Here is a 25,431-nt window from a genome sequence, read left to right as displayed (position 1 = left end):
AACAATCGATTAAATTCTAATATTCTAATATAATATTATGTTGACTAAATTTTGTTTAATATTAAAAAGTCAAGAATTTCTTGTTGTCAAGGTTTGGTCTAAATAAAGCGTTAAAATTTACATCATGTTGATTCGATATACTGTTCATGTCATTGGCATTCCGTCCAACATTTGTGGGGTTTAAGCTTCGCAAAGTTTGTTTGTATAAATATCACAATATCACTTGGGTTTGTTTTGGTTTTGTATGTTACTAAGAATAATTTACAAATTGGTAACATAAGATGTGGGCTGCGAGAGGCTATGATAATTTTAACATTTTAGTAAATAATGTTAATCTTACATCATTTATAACTTTTTTTAATGGTTACTGCATAAAAAACACTACATTTAATATTACGTCTAATTTATATTTTTGAAAACCCATTTTAAGGACTAGGTATTATACATTTATACTTATTATACAACTATATATATGTACATTCTAATAACTGAGAAACTACTCGTACAAATTTTAAATTAGGTATATCAAAATTTCCAAAAAAAATCATGTACTTATAATAAACTTAGGTCAAAATTCAAATTCGTGTTCGTTTTCTGGTCCACGATCATATAATCCACATTCGCCACGTCGCTATCCTGCACTTGATCGTTGCTCACGCTGGTACCGTAATCCTCATCCTCGCTGTTCAGCGTGATATCGTGAATTGAGGGTCTAGGACCATGGCGCCACTGTTCGTTGCTGGGCTTGGCCTTGGTCAGAAGCTTGGTACCCGACAGAGAAACGATGATCGCACCCATCGGAGCGGTCAATAGAATGGAGATGATGCACACTGTTGCGATGTCCTTGGAGTACTTAGTGACAGTATTATTTGTATTATCATTATTACTATTTGGCTTTGAATTAGCAACGGCTGAACCTAGGGCAGCCTGAAAACGATACCACGATTATGGTGAATTATTGTAGATGCGATCTATGTGATCTTTAACTCGAGGATGACAACATAACCAATGGATAAAAATAGAGTTGATTGTATTTTGATGCAAGATTATGGTTTGAGATGTTATCCATTTTTTTCACTCAAAATTTGTTTTAATAATTTAAGTTAAAAGACCTTTACGCTTTCGGCAATTATTTAGTTTGTTTTTAATTGAAAATCTCTTAATTCAGTGGGTTATTATTAGATAAACACTATAAAATAAAATAGACCATCACTTACTTGGACAGATGCTTTGGCCATCCACGATAATGCGATAAACAGTTTTTCTTTAAAATTCAGAGAACTCCCAGACGCTGTTATGATTGTTATGAAAATCCGTGACTAAAACGAATAATGAAATATCATGAATTATAATTTGTTTGCCTCTATTTTTTATAATTTGCATAATATAGAATAAAAGTACCTAATAATAATAGTATTATTGTTATTGTTATTTATCACGTTGAATGGCAAGGTAAAAACTCATGTATCATACCTCACATTCAATTGTAATTTTTGAACATTAAGTAGGTATTAATATTGGTTGCAATAACCAATATAAATACACACGTCATGTAGTTTATACATCATGGTTACTACAACATTTATTTTTACATACCACAGAAGCGATGGCGACACACACAACAATTTTCGTTACGATGTCCAGGTCAAGTTCTTTGAATACAATTTGTGTGCCTGTCAATCCAAACAGTATTGGTTCGCAAATCATCCAAAATATTTCAAAAGCCGTTGCCACTGGGTTCTAGTATAAAATCAATTTAAAATATTAGGTATCACGTTAAATTATGTACTCTAAATCCGGTCATGCCAAATAATTGGAAATTAATTTAAATTTTTTTATGTCATAGGAAAAAAACTATATGCTGTCATCTTTGATTATATTTTATAAATAAAACAATATTTATAATATATGCTCATAAAACTATTTAAAAAGAAATGTGTTGTGTATTTTTTGACGTTATAGAAGGAATTAAGATCTTTAATTGAATTAATGTAGAATTTATAATATATTATTAATCATTTAAAATTTATAATTTACTTACATTATATTTTAATTTGCATGCATGCACTATCATTCATTAATTATGCAGATACAGAGTAGCAGTAGGTATACGTATTAAACTTATCCAACATCTTATGTTTGTTAACTTTTTAATACTATTGAAGATAAATCCGTTAATGTGTTGTTAATTTACTTGATTCAATATTTTTACAATATTTATTTGATATTAATATCATAACTGAGTGTTAGTGAAACGTTTAATATAAATATTCAGAAACACATTCAAATTGGTGAAATTACTTTTTAATATTTTTTTAGTAGTTTTCAAGTTGCTTAACATAATATATTATTTTTTTTGGAAAAAATTATAAAATCGTGCAATTTAAAAATAATATTTTATTAATACCTAGTTATACGATAAGTCTCTTGATTTTTTAAATATTTTTTGATAACAACGAAAGAACTAAAATGTTTTTAAAAAAAATGTTAAAAAATCTATGAATATTATGTCAATTTATTTTTGATATTTTGATATCTCTGTTGAAATAACTTTCTATTAATTCGTTTAGACCTTAGATAATTAAAATTAAAATTATTGATTGAAAAACAAGTCGTATATTTTTAAAGTCTTGGCAAAATATAATCAAAATTTAAACTTCAAACGCTTGTGAAAAAATATTATCAGCCATATATTTTTGAAATTTTTTAATAACTGTAACGACAACTTTAAAGATCCTGTAAAACTATAATACATTAATCGCTTTGCTCAGAATCTATATTATTGTATATTAATCTGAGAGTAGTACAGGTACCTACGTAGTATAATCAAAATGCGTAACTTTTACAGTTTGTACTTTTAACTACTTTGTATCGATAGTAATTAAGTAATTTATAATTATTAATTAATAATGCTTTTCTGTTTTTTTGTACAATATTCTAAAAAGTAATTCCCAATTTCCTATATATATTATTGATACAATAACATACCTAGTGGTCTGTTACTATAAATAATTTTACCACAAAATCTTCATCACTATAATATTTATTATACAAAACAATTATTATTGCCACATTACCTATCTTTTATTATAATTTACTGTTTTAAATAAACATTAATTTTTAAATGTATGTTATTTCAAAACTATTATTTATTCTTAATCATAAACATACTTTTTCGATATTCCATCCTTGTTTAGTCCAAAAATAAACTGACGTGAACGATGCAATGATCACTGCTAATGGACCAGCGCCTTCTAATTCTATATGTTCAAAACCCAATACAGCTAATAATCCACCCCCAGACAACATTAAAATTCTCAGTGGTACCACGTAAGGCTATTTAAACAGAACAATTACAGCTGATAAGTTAAATAGCCGAAGAAACACTTAACTTTGAACTCATTTATTATTAATAATAATATAATAAATTGTACAGTCATCAAAATATTATACCAACAGTATCAATATTATATTGAAATAATATAATTTATTGATTCAAGACAAAAAGGAGAGTACCTAATTTATTAAAGTAATATATAATATACCATATATTACTTTATTTTTAACAACTATATTATTACCTATTAAGTTTCATCCTTGCCCAAGTCTTTAACGTATATACATGTCTTTATCTTATATATATATATTTGTATATACTCGTATATTAATATAAGTAATAACATTTAAATACGTAACGGAGACAGAAAGGAAGTATTACAAGAATAAAATTATTTACAACTAATTACACTCCTTCGGTAGTTTCTAGAACTCTAGAACCATGAACAATTAATGAAACAATTATTTGATATATTTTTAACAATGTATTTTGTAATACTTACGTCAGTTCTTTCTGGGACGTACTTAACAATAAAACCCAAAACTAAACCATACAATATCCCAACTCCTATTGGCATTAAGCTTTGTCTTAACAATAAATCAGTAGTAATTGAATCTGGAATACATAAATATTTTTTAGGTATTAGCATATTAAAATATGGAGCAAAAACGTGTTAACAGTTCATATATAAATAACATTTTAAATAGCAAAACATAAATTATGAGTTTACTTTAAATAGCATAGCATGTAAAACTATAAAGGAAATAGATTTATATACTACATGCATACATTACACATGTGTATACATAGTACATACGTATACGACATACCATTGACAATGACTAAATTTAATCAAATATTCAAATGGTAATATTTTACGTTTTTACTAAAAAATAATATGTGCATTTTACATAAATTACACAGCTATGAATGACCAGAAACCCATAAATGATCATAGCAGGTAACTGTTTCATATAGCAAAATAATATTTAATTTAAAATATATATTATGCTTTCAATTTAGTAACTATTTACATTAAAGAAGAATATTAAAAATAATTCAGTTTATTACTATGTTTATTGCAGCAAACGTTTTATAGATGTACGTACTTGTCGTACTTGCACCAAAAAGCATGCTGTTGCCAATTCCAAAAGCTATGACTGATGCAGCGTCATCCATCCCAGCGACAGCTATGATCAACGTCGGGATCCCTTTGGCCACACCGTACCCCTTCGTTCTCAGCCGAAATAGGCAAGGGACTACTACGGCCGGAGCCACAGCAGCGATAATCGATCTACGACAGTGGACAGATGCCAAAATGTTATAATATAGGTATTATACGATTAGCGTATACCTATACAAAAACTGTGTTATAACATCAAAATCGTTAGGTATGCATGGAACAGAAATATTTAGTCGAATAATAACTTAACTTAGTTTCATACGATACTCACCCGCAAAATATAGCAAACGACCACGGTATATTCAAAAAATAGTTAATAGTCACCGCGATTACGACTGCTTCGGTACACCACGGGATGAGAGCAAGGAATAACATTCTACAGTACAGTTTTTTCAACGCTACTGGGTCCAGGTCCAATCCCGCTCTAGTGAATATTACAACTAACGCTATTTTTCTGAAACAAAATGCCAACTTGGAATTTATACATGTGGCTATTTATTTAAACGTTAGTTATGTTTATTGGTCAAGGAATAAGACTTACAGCTTCAATAATTAGATTGTGCGGTAAATTGAAAAAAATTTATAATTTTAAGATCAAAATGAAACATTTTTATTCTCTAATTATAATAACAGCCAAATAATAATTATTATTACATGACATTTGTTTACCTAAAACGTATGTAAACAACTGCTTGGTTGAAGTAAAAATATTGACGATGAGATTCAGTGGCGTGACGAAGGACTATGTTTGAGGCACGTGCCTCAGTTTGAGGGGTGGTGGGTGTCCTCAAAGATCATCTGATGTGTTTAAAAAACATTATTATTTAAATGAATAAATATATTTTATCTTAAAAAATTTTTTTTATGTTTTTTGTGATGGGTGGAGTGAGTGGTTGGTCTGACAATATAACTGTGCCTCATAATTTAATGAAGTTCGCCACGCCACTGATGAGATTTAATAATGATTAATACTTACTTAGGTATTTGTAAGAATACAATATTTTACGGCATTCTTGTTTAGTAAGCGTAGTCGTGCGCAGACCTTTTTGCCAGGGCGGGCCAATTAAATTATGATTTAGATACTTCAAGAGACACTTTAAAATATTTAATCAATTCAATTTTTCAATTTTCGATGTATTTAATTAATTATTGTTATTGAAAATTGTAATTTGTAATTGTATTACCTATTTAAGTTTGATGATAAAAAATTATCAGGTCACAATTATACAACAGATACAGTACGGCTCGCAGGTTGGGTAATTGCCTACCTGGCTCACCCCATTCGCCGGTAAAGCACGATTGAGCATAAAACGATCGAGCATAGACCTTTTTAGCAACACGATTGAGCATAGAATATTTTGTGTGATGTTGCCATGTTCACAATATTTTGAAATTTATTATTTTCAGTTGTTATTACACCAATTATTATGATATCAGACGCGAACCGTGAGCCGAGCTCCTCGGCTTTATCGACTATGTTATCGATCAATAAATTAGTTCCGGAGCAAAACGACGTTTTAGACCATCGGGGGGAAATATAAGATAATTAAGATGCAATTCCAAAATTATTAAAGAAATAATATCAGTGTTCGATCACCTAACCTAACCTAACCTATAGTCGTGTATAGTGCGTTTCGTACAAGTGCTTTTATAGTTTCTATTTTTTTTAATATGGATATAAGTAATATAACAATTATTTTATCAGAAAGAGGCAAAGAATTGGCCTTAGTGAATTTATACAAATATAAATTAATTGGAGAGCGCAAAAAAAAGATAATCTTTTAAGATGGAGGTGTACGAATAATAAATGTTCAGCAATAATGTTCTCAGGTTTAGATAAACATAAAGTGATTGAAACTGCTGGACAACATAAACACGATCAAAATTCTATTGAAAGAATAGAAATACAAGTTTTGAGAGAAAATTGCAAGAGAAAAGCTGAAGAATCAATTTTCACACAACCACTTAAAATTATTCGCACCGAACTTAATTTAACTAAATATTTTTGTACCTATGCAGTTCAAAATTGAAAATGGCAACGTTGCAGGGTTTTTTATGCTCAATCGTGTTGGTTTTCTTTTGTATTTCAGTTTCCTTTGTTACGCCGACAATTTATGCTCAATCGTGTTGCGAAAAAGGTGTTTTATGCTCAATCGTGTCGCAGCCCCGTGCGCATGCCTATGTTAGTAACTAGTAAGTACACCCTTGTTTTCTTAGTAACTATTTATGGCGTTTCAAAGTGATAATATATTGTTCATGTACTTTTTGGCATGTTTAAAACAGTTTTGTAAAATCGAGTTACCCATCACATTTTCACATTTCATTACCAACTCATCGCCCACGACAACAACAAATTGATATGAGGCGATTTGAAGTTCTAGACCATTAGAAATTTGAGCGGACCTTCATCTTTCAGACACTTACCTCAAGATGGAGACGAGCTCCGTGTAGTTGCGGGATATGTCTATGAAACCGGCGTTCTTGTAGACGATTCCTACCAGAAGCATTCCAACTAGTGCAGGCAAGGTGAGCATACGGAAAACCCATCCGCCCATATACGCAAACACCACTAGCAGGGCGATATTGAACAACTGCCCACCTGGTTTGGCATCCGAATCAAATACGATCAGCACCACACCCCAGAAAAACGAGACGGTAACGAGTAACGCCAGGATCTGGGCCACGTGCCGGAACGAAGGACAGTACGGGTGTGGGCAAATCTTCAGCCAGCATCCCGGTTCCCATCCGGGTCCCACTTCCTTCTGACGGCATTTCAGACAGAATATATACCACCAGGATCTGAAACAACGTGTTCAGTATACCATGTTATACCGGGTGATTACAGTTGCAAGCTGCACGCTTGCACGTCATCACGAGACTCAAGAGACCGTCGTGGTGACCAAAATACGAGTATGGCATAAAAACATGGTTTCGTAATTCAAGTAATACGGATGTTGAAACGGTTTACAGTAAGAATATTTATTATAAAAATTGTACAGGAGAACTTTTTTAACAATAACAATCGTAAGAAGGCCGATTTTCGATATTTTTATTAATTAGTTAAATAATTAATCGATAAAAAGTAACAAAAACGTGTTAATTTACCACGCAATGTTGGAAGATTAGAATACGGTATCAAAAATCGGACTTCTTACGATTCTAGAAAAAAATTCTCCTCTACAATTTTCGTAATAGGTATTTATACTGTAAAACACATCACAAAGCCGTATTACTTGAATTACGAAACCATGTATTTCGGTTAAAAAACTACGCTCGTCATGTGCTGCGCTCGTAAACAGCGGCAGCGTTCGTTTCTATAAGTGTTCATATCCCATCACATAACGACAATACCGCACCTTAGGTCAAAACAGGTTTTGTATCGCAGCGTGCGCCCGCCGTCCGTACATAGTTTATAAATAGCCAGAGGAAAAAATTATTATTTGTGACGAATATTATCAATTTTATTGGATTTTACAATAATTATATTTTGTAATCGTATCCGAATTGTACACAAATAAAAATCAAGCTTTTGTAATTCAAGTAATACAGCTTATTGAAGAGTTTTACAGTATTAATATTACATATTACGAAAAATTGTAGAGGATAATTTTTTTAACAATTGTAAGTAATCCGATTTTAAATATCGTAATCCAATCGTCCAATATCGTATAGTAAATTAATATTTTTTTTTTTACTTTTTATCGATTAATTATTTAACTAATTAATAAAAATATCGAAAATCGGCCTTCTTATGATTGTTAAGAAAATTCTCCTCTACAATTTTCGTATTTTTACTGTAAACCACTTCGATAAACCGTATTACTTGAATTATTGAACAATTTGACTATGATAGCATGATAAAAAAAAAAAAAAAAATACTAATTACTATATCGCCAAATCGGAATAATTAATACCTATACCTACCTACCTATTATGAGAAAAAAATCAAAATTAAATCAAATGTTATACCATTCATTGTTCATTATAGTATATATTATTGTACATAAATATATAATGAGTATTACTAATTAAATGTCATATAATAATTATATTACAACTGTTTGAATAAATTAGTATAATAATTATGGTATTAGAATAATTAAGTGAAAAAAAAAAACAAAATTAAATCAAATGTTAAAATATTAATTGTGGGTACATTAATACATATATTATAATAATATATTGATAATATATTGTACCTACATGGCTACACAAATTACAAAATATTAAATTTATTACGTTTTAAGAACGAAATATTCTTAATTATTGTTTAAATTACTAAATAATTGTATACTTATTACTTGTACAGTTTTACAAACAACTATAAATTATTATAAAAAGAAAAAATATTAAATAAATTAAACATTAAATCCACATAAATCATAATTTAAATTTCTAAGACTTATATTTCACAAATGCGCATACAGACGTATAATATACAATCAAATATATTATGTATTCACTATTTTTAAAAATAAAGTATAACTACTTAATATGCATAAATTTATAAGAGATTTAAATGTACATAATAATATATAAAATGTACCTAATTAATAATTATAAGTTTTAAGTAAAATTTATTGTTTTGTTGGATTAATGGGCGATGATAACCTAAATTTATATTTTCTAAAGATGAACTATTTTTTTTTTATACAGAATTTTATACTGACCTATAATATTATGACAACTATTATAATAATCAAATATTTGTTCGTATACACAAATTCATATGTCTTATTTAATAATATTGAATTTAGTAATCCATCTTGTGTATTTAATTTTGAAATTATTTTTATAAAAGCTTCTTTGTCAAATTTTACATTTTTTATTTCATCTAAATGAATGGGTTTCGGATAGCGCTGATTAAGTGTAATATTGCAACATGATTCATTTAAGATACTTAACTCTAAAGGCAGTGTTGCAAATGACGATTCTACCGTATGCTCTGTTATTAATATGCTTTTAGTTGTATGAGCTTGACACCCAGCTTTCAGAAATAATTTCCCAGAATTTTTTATAATATTTTACGAATAAAAGATCTATATTGTTAATGAGGTAGGCTTTTCACAAACAAAGTCCCAATTATTTTTGAAAAACGATGGGTACCAAAATTCTTTTTTGAATTCTGTAATATAAGTATTACATTGCGTAGGTTTAGTCATAGCATTTTTTAATATTTCTGTTACACAGTGATCAGTATCACTATTGTGTACCATTTCGTTGAAACTAAAACAAAAATGTCGACAACTATTATAGAGTTATTGATATTTGACCAAATTAAGTATTTTGTCACCACATCATCTGTTAATAAGTATATTGGATTTTCTACGATATGACGATATGTATGCATTGTCAGTGATTATTGATTGGAACGTAGGTATATATTGGTATAATGTAATACAATTTGAAAATTCCGGCGATACTTAGTGAAATCTTTATTGAAATATTATTCTATCGTTCATTGGGTGAAGGTCTACGAGTATATTATGTATATGTAATATTTTGTAAATTTCTTGTATATTATTTTCATTAAATTTGATAGGGATTTAAAAATTTTCAGGTAGCACTTTTTCTATTCACTTTATTTCTGACAAAACCTGATCTGGTGTAATTATAAAAACATCTAATTAATTTGTTTGAACGTTTGATGTCATTCTTTGTAACCTCGTTACAAAAATGTTTAATTCAAATATATTATTTTCAATTAGGGATATTAGTCTTTGAACAATAATTTGTTTTTGTTCGTCTACTAATTCAATATTGATGTTGTTAATTATTGTTCCAATTTTTATATATTTTTGTCAAATAATAATTTATTGTCATTAAATGTTGTTATTGTTTCATTGAAATTTGTTATTCAGCTTTTTAAAATAGAGACTGGGTCTTGAACTAAGTGTATTATATCTGTTTGATCATTCTCTAATTTGTTAATCGAACTATCATAATACCTCCGTACATCGTCAGCATCTGTGTCACCTCTGCAGAGGTCATGACTAGGGTAGGTTAAATTTGAATGCAATGATAGGTATCATTGTATACGAAAAACGATTCTGAACGGAGATGATTTGTCAGTCTAGGATAATATATTATATTTAAATATTGTCATGTATTCTATTTTGAAATAATTTGCAAATATTCATGGTTTTGACGAATTTTTGTTAATATTTGAACTTTAAATGCTAATAAAAAAAAATCGTGCCTATTTATTCTTATAATTTTTTAATCACTATAAGAATAACTTATGAGGAATTTTGTGCTAAATTTTCAAGTATTTTTATTTGGCCAAAAAACTTTTATCGACACTTCAAAAAAAAATTTTCAGAAAAATTGAAAATTTCAGTTGTCTATAAATATCTCAAAAAAAGTCAAAATATTTTGAAAATTAAATCATGTAAAGAAAATGCCAATATAAATAACTGGTAAAATGTTCAAGTATCTACAACTTATACTTTTTGAATAATAACAAATATTTTAAATCGTTATCGTTACGCTATTTCGTAAAAATTTAAAATTCAAACGCACTTAAAATTTTTCCTATAATGATGTTTCGAGTTTTCTCTATAGCTTGAAGGAAAACTAATAGAAAACTTAGTGTTGTATTTTTAATCCTTAGTTATAAACACAAACAATTTTATGATTTTTAAACTTCAAAATTACTTGCAAATTTTCACGTTTTCGACAGATATCGTTAAAATTTGAACTATAAACACTTATAAAAAAAAGTTGTGACTTACGATTTTTAATTTTTTTTAGCTACAATAAGAACAATTCATAAGGAACCTTGTATTAAATTTTCAAGTTTTTTTTGTCATCCAACATTTTTTTACCGGCACTTCAAAAAAAATTCTCAAAAAAATTGAAAATTTCAGTGGCCTATAAATAACTCAAAAAAGTCAACAATTTATGAAAATTAAACTGTATATAGATAACACTAACATAAACATTTGGTGAAAATTTCAAGTATTTACAGTGATTAGTTTTTGAATTACAACCATATAAAAAAATCGATTTGGTCGAAAACTGGTTTTGCGTAAAAATTCCCATTTTTTTTTTGTTTTTCTCGATTTTTTTGAAAACTGTTGGAAAATGTTTACTTTTGACCTGTACTATGCACCAAGGATATTCACTTTTACATCAGAAACCACCCCCAAAGTTTGAAATTGAAGTATTATTTCGACTAGTTATGCTGTACACAGACACAAAAACCCCCAAAAAAAAAAATCAACAAAAAAAAAAACCGAAAAACACACACACACATCATTGCTGTAAAATCAATACATTCATCACTTCGTTCAAAATCTAAAATAAAAAATAAAAATTTCTAATAAATTTAAAATGTCTATAAATAATACTCAAAAAGATTTAAAATATTTTAGAAATTTATATAAGTATAGAAAATGCCAGGATAAACATTCAGTGAAAATGACATGTGTCTACGAGTGACACCAATATGAAAAATCAATTTTCTCGTTTTATTTTTGTTTTTCCTGGTGCTTTTGAAATCTAATGGGAATTTCAAAATTTAATTTCCCCAATCCCCAAAGCACCAACTAGATTCACCTCTCAACCGGAAAACTTACTGAAGTTGAAAATTGAAGCATTTTTTCTACAACTAATCTACACAGACACAAAAAAAAAAAAATAAAAACAAACATCATTGTAAAACCAATACATACATCACTCCGCTCAGAATCTAAAATTTCCAACACTTTTTTTAATTATTGGAAAACTATAAAACAAAATAAAATTAGAGAAAAGTTAAAATTAGTTAAAACAACAGTGTTTTAAATCAGTTATAAATGATTACCATAAAATTATTACTTTTTATCGATGATTAGAAAAAAAAAATTATATCGGCTAGCAACTCCATTGTAATAAACATATTGTTAATTCTATATGACTATACGATAAGGCATGATGGCGAGCAAGAGAAACAATCGTAAGTCGGTTTGCAAAATCAGGTTTAATAAATTCAACTAAAAATAGTCCTTATGAACTTCTGATAATAACTATGTTAAATGGGATCAATTAACATTATTATTAGCATTGAAAACGTACTTAATATATTTTTTTTTTATTTGACAAAAAATTAATATTGATTTCAGTTATATTATCGATATTTTATGTTAGCGTTTTAAAATATACTTTCAAGTTAATTTTTATATTTGAAGTGACAAGCTTAACTATAAAGTTATTATTATTATTAAAATGAGTGTAATATAAATTCATCGTTATCAAAGAGCAACAATAATAATTATTATAAAAGAAAAAAATATTTTCCACGAACGTATAAAAAAAGTAAAATGTGTTTTATCTATCATAAAATTGTCATTAATTCATTATAATGTAACTATTACAGTAGCAATTAATTAAAATATAAGCGCGATGTTCATGACGGCGAGGACGTTTTATTTAATTTTCATTAAGCAAAAAAAATATGTGTCAGTAAGGACTATAATTGCTAATAATATTAGATAGTTAATGTGGACTCAACGCTTTACGTATAATTCATTAATTTTAATTTCAACGTAATATGTTTATAATAAATTAATAACTATACCGTATAGGTATCAGGTGTGCCTACAGGTTCACTCTCATTACATGAAATTTGACACCTATATATTTATTTATTTATTTATTAAGAGTAAAGGCTTCGACAGCAGAGGTCATTAGTCTGTAAAAGTGTTTCACATTGTACAATCAGTGTCTGATAGCTTGGACGTATTTTTACATGGTTAATGGTTATAGGCATAGAAAATATTACAATAATAGTTTATAATAATAGATTGGATAGATTAGTGGCATGGAAATGAAATCTATATTATATAAGGTGTATCTTACATGTCGTTGTACTAATGGCTTTTAATGATTATTTATACGGATTGATAAAATAAAATAACCAAATACATTTTTAAAAACTCACGTTACTTTATTGTTGAAATTTTTTTTTATTTGTACATTTCATTTTTTATTTTAAATAGTTTAAACTAAAATTATTGGAATAAATAGTTATACATTTATCTAAAATTTAGTTATCCTAAAAATGAATACATTTTTATATTTGTGAGAGTGTGCATCAATAGATTTTTATTTAAATGTATACAAATGCTAGTTGTCCCCCGACGTTTTCCAGGCTAAAGATTTGTATTTTAAATAAATATATTTATAAAATATATATATATATATATACTATGCTGTAAAACAATTCTTTTTTTCCTAAGCTAGCTAAATTTAAAATAATATAATTTGTGAGCTGCTTACAAAAATTGAAAAATAAGCTATAAGCACTCTCAAAGTTTCAAAATATCTATTCATTTAAGATATAACTATAATGCATTTTAGTTAACCATGGTAGATATGTCTATAATTGTGATTCTAGTATAAGAGATTTTCAGTTAAATTAGAATCACAATTTAAATCCATTAAAAATAGTTGTAAATATTATTGGCACCTGCATGCATAAAAATTGTCAATCATTAAGAAACAAATAAGTACCTATATTTAATATTTTTTAATTCAATTTTATCGATATATCAGTTGGTAATCATTAAGAGGACGCTACACATACTTGTTATCTTTGTCTAACAAGTGCGTAACATACCAAATTTACGCTTAGCAGTTCACGTTTAATTCCGTTAGTTTAAAAATTAGAGTAAATTTATTTACCTATTATGAAACTTGGTGGTAAAACCATTATCTGTGTTTGTATGTGGGTCTTACACGATAACCACACGATAACTTAGTTTTTAAGTGAGTTATTAGCATTTTTAATTTACTCTTTTTATATGTGCATAACTAGCTATAAAATTGAACTATCGTTAAAAACCCATATACAAACACTAATAATGTTATTAACATTCATAATAGATCGATCCACTTTAATTTTTATACTAACGGTGCTAATCGTGATCTGCATAATATGCTAAGCATTAATTTGGTATGTTATGCATTTGTAAAACAGAGACAACAAATGGATGCGTAGCGTCCTCTTAAAACACTAAGCGTGGCTTGGTGGTCGCCGTCATGCGCTCAACTGCGGAAACGCTCTGAATGAACGTACCGGCTGGTGTTACTAGCTCCCGGATGGGTGACCTAACCTAACCCATTATTTTAGCAATAAATCCTTACCACATATATAACACGTAGTGTTTCAAACCAACTGTTCTCCCCTAACTAATGGTCATAGTTTTCGGGCTTATCATCCATAATAATAAAAAGCTCAGTGTTCAATGATTTAAAACAATAATACTATAAAAATGTTATTAATTCATCCTATAAATAAGATATATAATAATATATGCTAATTGCTAGTACCTATACTAAACATAAGTAGGTATACATATTATTTTTAAGTCCAATAATTACATCACATCTTGATTATTAAGACACGTATATATTATTGTCCACATAGAACATTGCATTAAAAATACTTTTTCTTACTTGCATATATTTAATAACAAAAAGTTAATAATTATCAACAATTAAATTATTATGTGAACCAAAGACGAAGAGTCAAGCGAAACTAAAATACAAATATATTTTGGTTAACTCCTAAAAATTAACAGTAGGTACACAACGCAGGTATACAGGGTGTTCCGTGAGGATAACTTAACCTAACCTAACCGTAGAGAGGGGTTCGCCGACGGGATAAAAACCAGTTTTTTGCTGTTTTATCTATAAAATAAAAAATGTATTAAAAATCATGTGATTAATGAAAATAAAAAGTTGAAAGGGCAACATTTTCAGAAAAATAAACTCTATAAAATAGGTATCGTTATTTTTTTTAAAGTTAACAAATTAAAAAAGAACTTTTAACTTTATTAACAAAAAATTTAATCAAACCAAAAAAAATAATACATATAGCCCTTATTATTTATGTGAATCTAATAAAAAACAGACTTATGATATATTTATCATCTCAGGAGATGTCGCAATGGGTAAATCCTCGCAGGACATTCTGTATAAACAAATTATATGGCCATAGACGTATTATAATATTATACGTGTATGTAGATGGCCGACTCTTTTACATCACGATCGACAAAATATGAAGTCGGCCACCATATTCCAACTTAAAAAAGTGCAAACAAAGTATGTGATGATAAGAATATGAAAAATTGATAACAAAAATTATGTATAACGATAACACGGATAATAGTTATAGAATAAAAATATAGATATATAGATATATATAATAGATGTCTATTATCCGTGTAACGATAATTCCGTAATATGATATTTTAAAGTCTCAAATAATGATAAAATTGTTTGCACTATGATAGTAAATGGCAACTAGCTCGGAACTCTATTAATAATTAAAGTCAGTTATCTAATTTGTTTATAAATCTGTGGTAAAAAACTACTGATGTATAACTAGCTACTCTTATAATACTATATAATATTACAATATATTAATATAATAAACACAAAATTAAATTTTGAAAACTTTCAATTACAATTTTGTTCGAAATAGTAAAATTATAAATTGTTCTAAATTTAAAAATATATCGTCTACGTCTTACAGAAATTATAAATTACATTTACGCACTTCAAAAACAAAATACTTTTGTAATAGATATGCTAATACAGTATTACTCTCTTCATTAAAATTTCTCTGTTGAGTGTATATTATTTGTATAAAATATAGAAGATTACTTTTTTTCTCCGTCTTTCTTGCTGCAATTGAATTTGTAGACTTCGTCTCTGGTTTGTTCTACATTAATAGTAGATATATATCCCGAACTATGTTTAGGGGAATTCATTTAAACAAAAACCGATATTATTTTATTTTAATTATAAAAGTAAAGAAGTAGAATTATTAAACGTATCGTTGTAATAATAGAAATAAACTAAAAAGCAGCTTTAGTGTAATAATATACTATACGAACTGAAAAACGGGTGTAGCCCTGTTTAGCGCTGAACGCACTCATTAGTTCATTATTCATACCGTGTGTAAGTGTAATAAACCAATTATTTAATTTTTTTTTTTTTTATTCCAGTCAACTGACTTTATTTTTATAATTTTTATTTTTTTAAATACATTTTACAATAAAACAATTGGATGTTTTATTGAAATTGCCTCAAATAGCGCGGAAAAAATAACAAATGAGTGTTTGTAATAATTATCATAATACATTAAATGTCTCTTGTAATTGTTGTATGTGGCATATGCCAACTAATAATAATAGACAAAATATAACTTCTTTTAGCTATATGTTTAAATTGCGTAATATTAGGCCAGCCAAGCAAATGAGCTGAGACAGCACTTTGTAAAATAATATTTAAGGACGTAATAAGCACCACAGTAGATGGACAGTGAGGGTTTCGAGTGAGAGACGGCTATGTTTGTAAGCGATTCATAGAGACCCGTATTTTTGGGTGGCCCCGTTTTCGGCCAAAATGTACCCTTCCGTTTCCGCCAGTGTCACCTTCGGCCAACACTTACCCTACTCTTTTCGGCCACGGTCACTTTTCGGCCAGCACAGTTTTCTTTAAAATTTACAATTTTTGCCAAAAGATAAATTATCACTAGCCCGACGGTTAAGAAGCTATGTACAAGAATTCGGTTCAGATACGTATTTTCACACGATTCATCTATTCTTTTCTGCAAATACTGTGAAATTAAAGTAAATTGTGAAAAAAAATTCAATTTAACACAACATCTTAAAACTGACAAACATACAAAAGCAATTAAACGTAAACAAGAAGAATCAGTAAAATTCGACACACACAAATTAATGAGAACAGGAAAGAGTTTTTAGTCATTATTTGTAGAAAATTATAACTGTAAAATTATATAAAAAATTTTCTTTAAATTTTAATAATTATAAATTCATAAATGTCTAAATAAAAATGTTTAGTAAATAATTTTTAAAGCATATTTTCATATTTTTAGTGCATATTATAGCGTATATTTTCCATTTTTCCGGTGCATATAATAGCGCATATTTCATGATTTTTTAGTGCTATAAGTCTCGAGCCCTGGTCGTAAGTAACAATTCAGTAATATTTCATTTAGTATTTACTTATGTAGGTATTACATAAATTAATAATACCACAATAATTCATATAAATATGTTACTTTCTTATTATTTGATATAATTTCTAATTTCTCGCCCAAACGATATGTGCCCTAGTGGGGTATATTTTGGATGGGAGGCTTTCATTTGAGTGAATGACCCAAAATAACATATCGTTTGGCGAATTTATACATATCATTTGGGTGCAATTTACAGGGACCCCTAATTTATCTGAAACATCGTTTGGTCGAGCTATAAATATATATTTATAAACATTTTTATGGACTAATAGGTTTTCCTTCCCATTTTTAGAGACTTAGGACTCTCAGTTAACTCTAACTGGTATGGTTAAAAATCTATTATATTGTCAGTTATCATATAATATTTATTATCTTAACTAATTTTTTTTTTTTAGCAGTAGGTATCTTATACTTATTGTATCATTAGTACCTCATAGTCTTGTTTTTGTTTAGTATTTTTACATAATATATTAAATCTAACAAATTATCATTCACTATCTGTATTTGTAAATTGGCGTATAACCACCAATCAGCCGAACCGATATAATAATAATTATAAAAATTATTGTATTCCCTATTATTCAATAATTTACAAATTCACCTAAACGATCGGTTAATTTCTCGCCCAAATGATGATATTATATGCTTTACTCTGGTAAATTTTGGGTTATTCGCCCAAATGAATGACGCTCTTAAATAACATAAGTAATTGTAAATTGTGTTGATTTAGAACCAATATTATGCAGTTTTTGATGACTCTTTATAATACACAAATATATGGAATATAGATATTTGTGTGCTTGAATTAGGTATAGAATATTGATAAATATATACGTCTAAAGTTTAGACTCTAAACCTACATGTAGATGTAGAAAAAAATCAAGTTAGCTCCTTTTAATTAGGCCATTATGACGTAGGTTGTGTAAGTCTAACTTTCAAATCATTTTTTTAATTTTTATTTGCTTTTCAGAAGTTTCATTGGGGTTTGGGAAGTAAGGGTGAAATATATAAAAAATAATTGTTAAAAAGATAGATAGGTACCAACTAAAATGTTAAGACTATAGTCTATAGATTTATAAAACCATAAGAGTTCATACATTTTTATAACAATTTAGATACACCTTAACAGTAAACACGCAACGCTTAATAGTAGTTACACGTGAAATAGTTACAAAAAAAACCATCAGAATCTATATAAACGCTTTATTGCAATAAACGTTCATATAACATTAACCCTTGAATATTTAGTAAGAAACTTAAACAATATAAAACTTAATAATACAAACAAAAAATAAATTATATTATTTTACTGTCAAATAATTTATATTATTAATACCTTCATTCGAGAAGCCTGCAACCTCAAATAACTTATAATTTATAAAGAACTCAAAAATCAAATTAATTTTATATTTTTATAAAATAGCCAATAGAACATCGCACAGATTACAATGAAGATTAAATAGCTATATTATATTGTACAAGGTTACGCCTCATATTAATTTTCCATTTAGTCTTAAAATTAATTTTAATCTTGCTGGACGGGGAGTGAATTAATAATTATCAGACAAACAACCATAATTTTAAAATAGTTAAAAATAATCAAATCAAGTCCAGCTTGAACTGGAAATTTACAATTTTAATTAATTTTAAAAATAATCATTTAATATTTAACAAACATTATTGCAGGAATTCATTATGCGTAACATTAAGCTGCTTACATAGACTTAGTTTTGTATCATTTTTAGATCTTCGAGATCGATAAAACATTATTTTATAAATGTTTATATAATTTTAATTTGTCCCTTGTTCGCATCGCTTTCCCGAATACGTATTATACATTTGTCAGGGCTTAAGTTTGATTTAAAAATGAATTTTAAATATCAAAAAAAAAGTTAAAAATTATCTAAGAAATGAAATAATGTAAAATGAAATATTTTGTATAATTATATTCATAATTTATGTTGAAATCGAAAAAAAAATTGTACCTAGGTATATATTTTATACCAAATAAATAATCGTTTTATATTTTGTACCTATATTATACCTACATTTCGATTTTAAATTTAAAAAAAAAATTTTAATATACAATTCCACTATACCTACCTATAGGTGTATGTTGTTCATAATATTATGTAAGAAATAATAATTAACTAATATTTGATTATCTAAAATATAAATGCTACACAGCTACGCAAACTGTGGCAGGTTTTCCGTTGTCAATCAACATTTTGATGAATAGTTAAAATTGCTATATTAAATCAAAAAAAAAAATCCAACTAAGAATTAGAGCATATCTAAATCGATATTACGCAACAAAATATAAATATTATAATATAAATGTATCGTTTTAAATTTAAATCAGAAAAAACGAATAACGATAAGTGAAATTAAAATTAAAATCAAAACTCAGAATAAATAACTCAGAATGAATCAATTTATTTAGAAATTATATCATAATAAGTAGAAAATGGTTAAAATTAGTGAGATTAAGTTTCTACGGTTATTCGTTTTTGATTTACATCAAAATATAGATACCATGATGAGAAATCATTATTTAACAAGTGAATATCCAATTTCATCAAAATTTCTATATTTTACAAAATAGGATTAAAATGAAAAAATGAAGAAAAAAAGATACTCTATATTTGTCAGTACCTATATTATGTGCGATTAGATTGCTTCCTGTTAGTGTAGTGGAGTGAAATATCATAATGGATATAAACAATTATTATTACTATTATAAAATTTGAAACCATCGCCTATTTAACAAGACTATAGTCTATAAGACATCGATAAATTATGAACCATAAAATAGATTTATTGTAAAATTTAAAATTAAAACAAAATTTTCTGATCTGAAAATCGGAAATCGAGATTCGCCTAAAGTCACATATTATACACCAAGATGATTCACCCTTTTTTTTCTTAAACATTGCAGCTATTAAAAAACTGAGTTTTTGGATATTTTAAGTAAGCTTAAAAAACGTATTTTCAATATTTTGAGATTTTTGCTCTGGTTAAAAAGTGTCCTATGGTGTTGTACCTTCAACTTTTCAAATTAAAATTCCAATTTTCACTGTGAATTATTTACCATAACAATATTTATTTTTTTAAATATTGGCGAACAAAATCAAAATACAAACGAGTAGTTTTTTAATTGTTTAACTTTTTGTGCTAAGGAAGGTCGATGATAATCAAATTTTGAAAATGGGGTCTATAGTGATTTTAACATTTCAGTAAATAATAATAATCTATCATAATTTTTAATTTTTAATTAAAAATTGTCCTAGCATAATAATATATTAAGTATTACATTTAATTTATATTTTTGCAAAACATTTTTAAGGAATATTACCCTTATTATATAAATTTATAAGTACATTTTAATAACCAAGAAACTACTCACTCGAATTTCTAATAAAATAAAACAAAATTAACATAAAAAATATCAGCTTAATAAGCTCTAATAGAAATGGAATTGAAAATCAGATTTAAAAAGTAGAAATTTAAATTTTCATAGGACATTCCTTAAACAGTACAAAGAAATATCAAGAATTTTAATACAAGATATTTAGATATATTTAAAAATTCTAAAAATCAAAACTTTTAATTAATTATTGCAGTGCATATTTAGTGAATCAACCTGTATATTATATTATGGTACAATATTGTGTTGCATAACATGACGCGATGATGAATTCCTTTCAATATTACTCCTGTGACCGTGGTAATCAAATCTTATCGCTTTGATCCTCGGTCGTGCAGTCCGCTTTCACCACGTCAGACTCTTGCACTTGATCGTTGCTCACGCTGATGTTATCCTCGTCTTCACTATTCAGTGTGATATCGCGGATCGAGGGTCTAGGCCCACGGTGCCACTGTTCGTTGCTGGGCTTGGCCTTGGTCAGCAGCTTGGGGCCGGACAACGATACGATTATTGCACCCGTCGGGGCAGTCAACAGGATGGAGATGATGCACACCATCACAATCGTCCGGGAGTATCCGATATGTTCCTCATTTTTGTTGTTGGTAGCAACCTCCAATACGGCCGGACCCAAAGCCGCCTGAAAACAATTCCATGAGAGGCTTTAAAGAAAAATATGAAATGGTGAATTATTGTGGGTGTGATCTTATGATTCAACCCGAGGACCACAACATAACCAATGAATAAAAAATATGGTTGATACTATTTTGATACAACATTATAGTTTAAAAATGTTTTAAATTTTTTTCACTCGAAATTTGTTTTAATGATTAAAGTGAAAGTCCTTCACGCTTTTAGTAATAATTTAGTTTGTTTTTTAATTACTTGCAAATATATTATTTCAGTAGACTAATATTAGATAAACACTGAAATAAATACCTTACAATATCATTTTACTTACTTGAACAGATGCTTTGGCCATCCACGATAATGCGATAAACAGCTTTTCTTTAAAATTCAGAGAACTCCCAGAGGCTGCTATGATTGTTATAAAAGTCCGTAACTAAAGTGAATAATAAAATGTCATGAATAATAATTTATTTACCCATATTTCATAAAATTTTCATAATATAGAATAAAAAAAACAATAATAGTTTTATTATTATTGTTATTATAAAAATATTTAATATCTTGAATGGAAAGATAAAAACTAATGTGTCACATTCAATTTTAATTTTTGAACCTTAAGTATGTATTAATTGTGGTACAAATAGCCAATATAAATACATAACACGTAGTTGATAGTTTATATAACATGATTGATAATAATTTTTAGTTTTACATACCACGAAAGCAATTGCGACACACATAACAATTGCCGTTACGAATTTCAGGTCAAGTTCTTTAAGTACAATTTGTGTTCCAGTCAATCCAAACAGTATTGGTTCACAAATCATCCAAAATATTTCAAAAGCCGTTGCCACTGGGTTCTAGTATAGAATCAATCGACAATATTATTACATTTAATATGGTATGATTATGATAATAATGTAACTAGCTAACTTAAAATTATGTTAATGTTATGTTATTTCAAATTTATTTTTTGCACTTAACCATTAACATACATCTTCAATATTCCACCCTTGTTTAGTCCAGAAATAAATTGAAGTAAACGATGAGATGATCACTGCTAACGGACCTGCGCCTTCTAAACTGGTACGTTCAAAACCCAATACAGCTAATAATCCACCTCCAGACAACATTAAAATTCGCAATGGCACAACGTAAGGCTATATAAACAGAACAATAATTACAGGCGTCAAGTTAAATAACGAAAGAAACTCTTAACTTTGAACTCGTTTATTATTAATACAAATATAATAAATTGTACAGTAGTCAAAATATTATATCAACAGTATCAATATTATATTGAAATAATATAATTTATCGATTCAAGACAAAACTGAGAGTGTCTAATTTATTAAATTAATATATAATATACCATATATTACTTTATTTTTAACAACTATATTATTACTTATCAAGTTTCATCCTAGCCCATGTCTTTAACGTATATACATGTCTATCTTATATACAGGGTGATTTTTTTATCATGAACCACTCATTATTTCAAAAAGTATCAATGTTTTTGAAAATATTTTTTTACAAAGTTTCATGTTGTTAACAAAACAACGTTTTTATTAAAAAAAATATGTTTTTTTAATATTTTTTATCCTTATAATTTTTTATGTTTTTTACTTTTTTGAATGACAACTTAGAGTTTTAATTACATATTCCAAAGCAGAATATTTTTCTAAGTATTTTGATACGTAAAAATCGAATTTTGGACGAGTAGTTTTTGAGTTATAAGTATTTGAAGTTTAGATTGGCGGAGTGGAGTGGTACGGGGTTACCCCGCAAAATGTTTGTCCACTATAATTCCGCTTGTCTAAACTTAAAATACTTATAACTCAAAAACTACTCGTCCAAAATTCGATTTTTACGTATCAAAATACTTAGAAAAATATTCTGCTTTGGAATATGAAATTAAAACTCTAGGTTGTCATTCAAAAAAGTAAAAAACATAAAAAATTATAAGGATAAAAAATATTAAAAAACATAATTTTTTTAATAAAAACGTTGTTTTGTTAACAACATGAAACTTTGTAAAAAAATATTTTCAAAAACTGATATTTTTTGAAATAATGAGTGGTTCATGATAAAAAAATCATTCTGTATATATATTTGTATATACTTGTATGAGTAATAACATTTAAATACGTAACGGGGACAGAGAGGAAGTATTATAAGAACAAAATTATTTAGAACTCTAGAACCATGAAAAATTAATGAAACAATTATTTGATGTATTTTTGACAATGTATTTTGTAATACTTACATCAGTTCTTTCTGGAACATATTTTACAATAAAACCCCAAACTAAACCGTACAATATCCCAACTGCTATTGACATTGGACTTAACAATAGATCATAAGTAACTGGATCTGAAATACGAAAATTTTTTTTATGTAGTAGCAATCGCAAAAAAAACTTTAGAACAGTTTGTATAAATACAATTTTAAATCGTAACATATAAATTATATGCATTTTATAATATTTTGGTATAATAAATGGGTCTGAAATCCGTTAGAAAATCTTACAAATAATTACTTAAACACAATAACTTCAATAACACTTATTATAATTTTTTTTTTGCTTTACACGCCTTTAAGGCGTTTCGCAGCTTCTACCAAGACTCTCCAACGGCCCCTGTTATCGGTCTCCTCCATTACTACTATTTGATCAGTTCCTTTTTGATCCTTCTTTATACGGTCCATTCACCGCTAGTGCGGTCTTCCTCGCGGTCTCTTCCCAGATGGATTATTAGTTAAAACTTTATTGATCAGATCCTGTTTCGCCCTCCAAACAAGCCCAGCCCATTCTAATCTTTTGGATATTAGAAAACTTTGAATGTTTGGTTTGTTGAAAAGCCTTTCTAAATCTGTTTTTCCTACGCTCATATTCCCCATTATCCGGGTTTCGTATAGAACCATATATTCTTCACAGCATTTTTCTCTCAAACCTCAACAGTTTTCCTTTGTCACCATTTGTTGTTGACCATGTCTCACATACATACATGATGACTGGACGAAGATAAGTAGTGTAAAATTTTACCATTGATTCTTTTGACAAAAGTCTTAATTTGAACATTTTATTCATAACGAATTAACTTCGATTTGCTGCCGCTTATCTCAAATTTATTTCACTGTGCATATTATTGTTTCCATTTTATTAACTCCGGGGTATTTAAAGTTATTCACCTGTTCAAAGTGTATTGGCCTATATTAAAATTTTGTTATTGATTAAACTCCTAGTCATTATCATATATTTTTTTTATCTTCATTAATTCTCAGCCCTATTCTTTGGCTAGCTTTTATTAACTTAAATATACTTGAGATTATCTGATCTTGCAATACTCCCAGGATATCAATATCATCGACATATGCCAGTAAAGTCCTGTTTCCAACTAGTTCCATGGATCTGCCATCCTTAAAATCTCTTATTACGTGTTCTAGTGACAAATTAAATAATACTAGAAACGGTGCATCCCCTTGTTTTAATCCTGTTTTAATTTCAAAACTTTCGGACTTTTCTCCCATATACCGCTCTTGGCAAACGTATTTTCATTGCAGCTTTTGACCAATTTATAGAATTCGAACCTATGCAAAATGGCAATAGATAGATTTTGTAAATGGAGTCCAAAAGACTGATTCCTCTGTAGTTTTCTATTCTTGATGGATCACCTTTTTTGAAAATTTAGCATACTATGACCATTTTCCAATCATTCTGAATCTGTTCACTCCTCCATACTTCTGCAATGAGGCATTGTATAGTTTTCAGAAAGTATTTTCCTCCTATCTTTAAGAGTTCTGATTAATGTTATCTT

General features: G+C 27.8%; 2 protein-coding genes and 1 pseudogene across 3 annotated transcripts in view; all 3 read right to left on the bottom strand.

The window, feature by feature from the left end:
• Positions 1-341: 341 nt before the first annotated feature.
• Positions 342-16,387, bottom strand: LOC107167081 (sodium/hydrogen exchanger 9B1-like). Its single transcript, XM_089216473.1, has 9 exons — positions 16,176-16,387; positions 6,945-7,319; positions 4,792-4,974; positions 4,447-4,631; positions 3,840-3,952; positions 3,172-3,336; positions 1,597-1,740; positions 1,218-1,319; positions 342-927 (listed from the first exon to the last, which is right to left on the bottom strand). Exons 1-9 carry the CDS (start codon positions 16,280-16,282, stop codon positions 553-555), a joined length of 1,749 nt encoding a protein of 582 aa, XP_089072599.1. The 5' UTR covers positions 16,283-16,387; the 3' UTR covers positions 342-552.
• Positions 9,191-12,121, bottom strand: LOC149061706 (uncharacterized; annotated as a pseudogene).
• Positions 16,388-18,945: 2,558 nt separating the features above from the next.
• LOC107164902 (sodium/hydrogen exchanger 9B1-like) overlaps positions 18,946-25,431 on the bottom strand; it is a 37,341-nt gene continuing 30,855 nt past the window's right edge. For both annotated transcript variants that reach the window (XM_089216471.1, XM_015512902.2), the window contains 5 exons: positions 23,883-23,989; positions 22,609-22,773; positions 22,330-22,473; positions 21,945-22,046; positions 18,946-21,623 (listed from right to left, as the gene is read on the bottom strand). In XM_089216471.1, coding sequence (XP_089072597.1) covers positions 21,291-21,623; positions 21,945-22,046; positions 22,330-22,473; positions 22,609-22,773; positions 23,883-23,989 — 851 coding nt within the window. In that variant the 3' untranslated portion in view covers positions 18,946-21,290. The remainder of the gene's footprint in view (positions 21,624-21,944; positions 22,047-22,329; positions 22,474-22,608; positions 22,774-23,882; positions 23,990-25,431) is intronic.

This window comes from Diuraphis noxia, unplaced genomic scaffold (assembly GCF_037042655.1).
Source record: "Diuraphis noxia isolate RWA-SAM2 unplaced genomic scaffold, SU_Dnox_SAM2 contig0001, whole genome shotgun sequence".
Taxonomy (NCBI): Eukaryota; Metazoa; Arthropoda; class Insecta; order Hemiptera; family Aphididae; genus Diuraphis; species Diuraphis noxia.
This window is presented reverse-complemented; position numbering and strand designations above follow the sequence as displayed.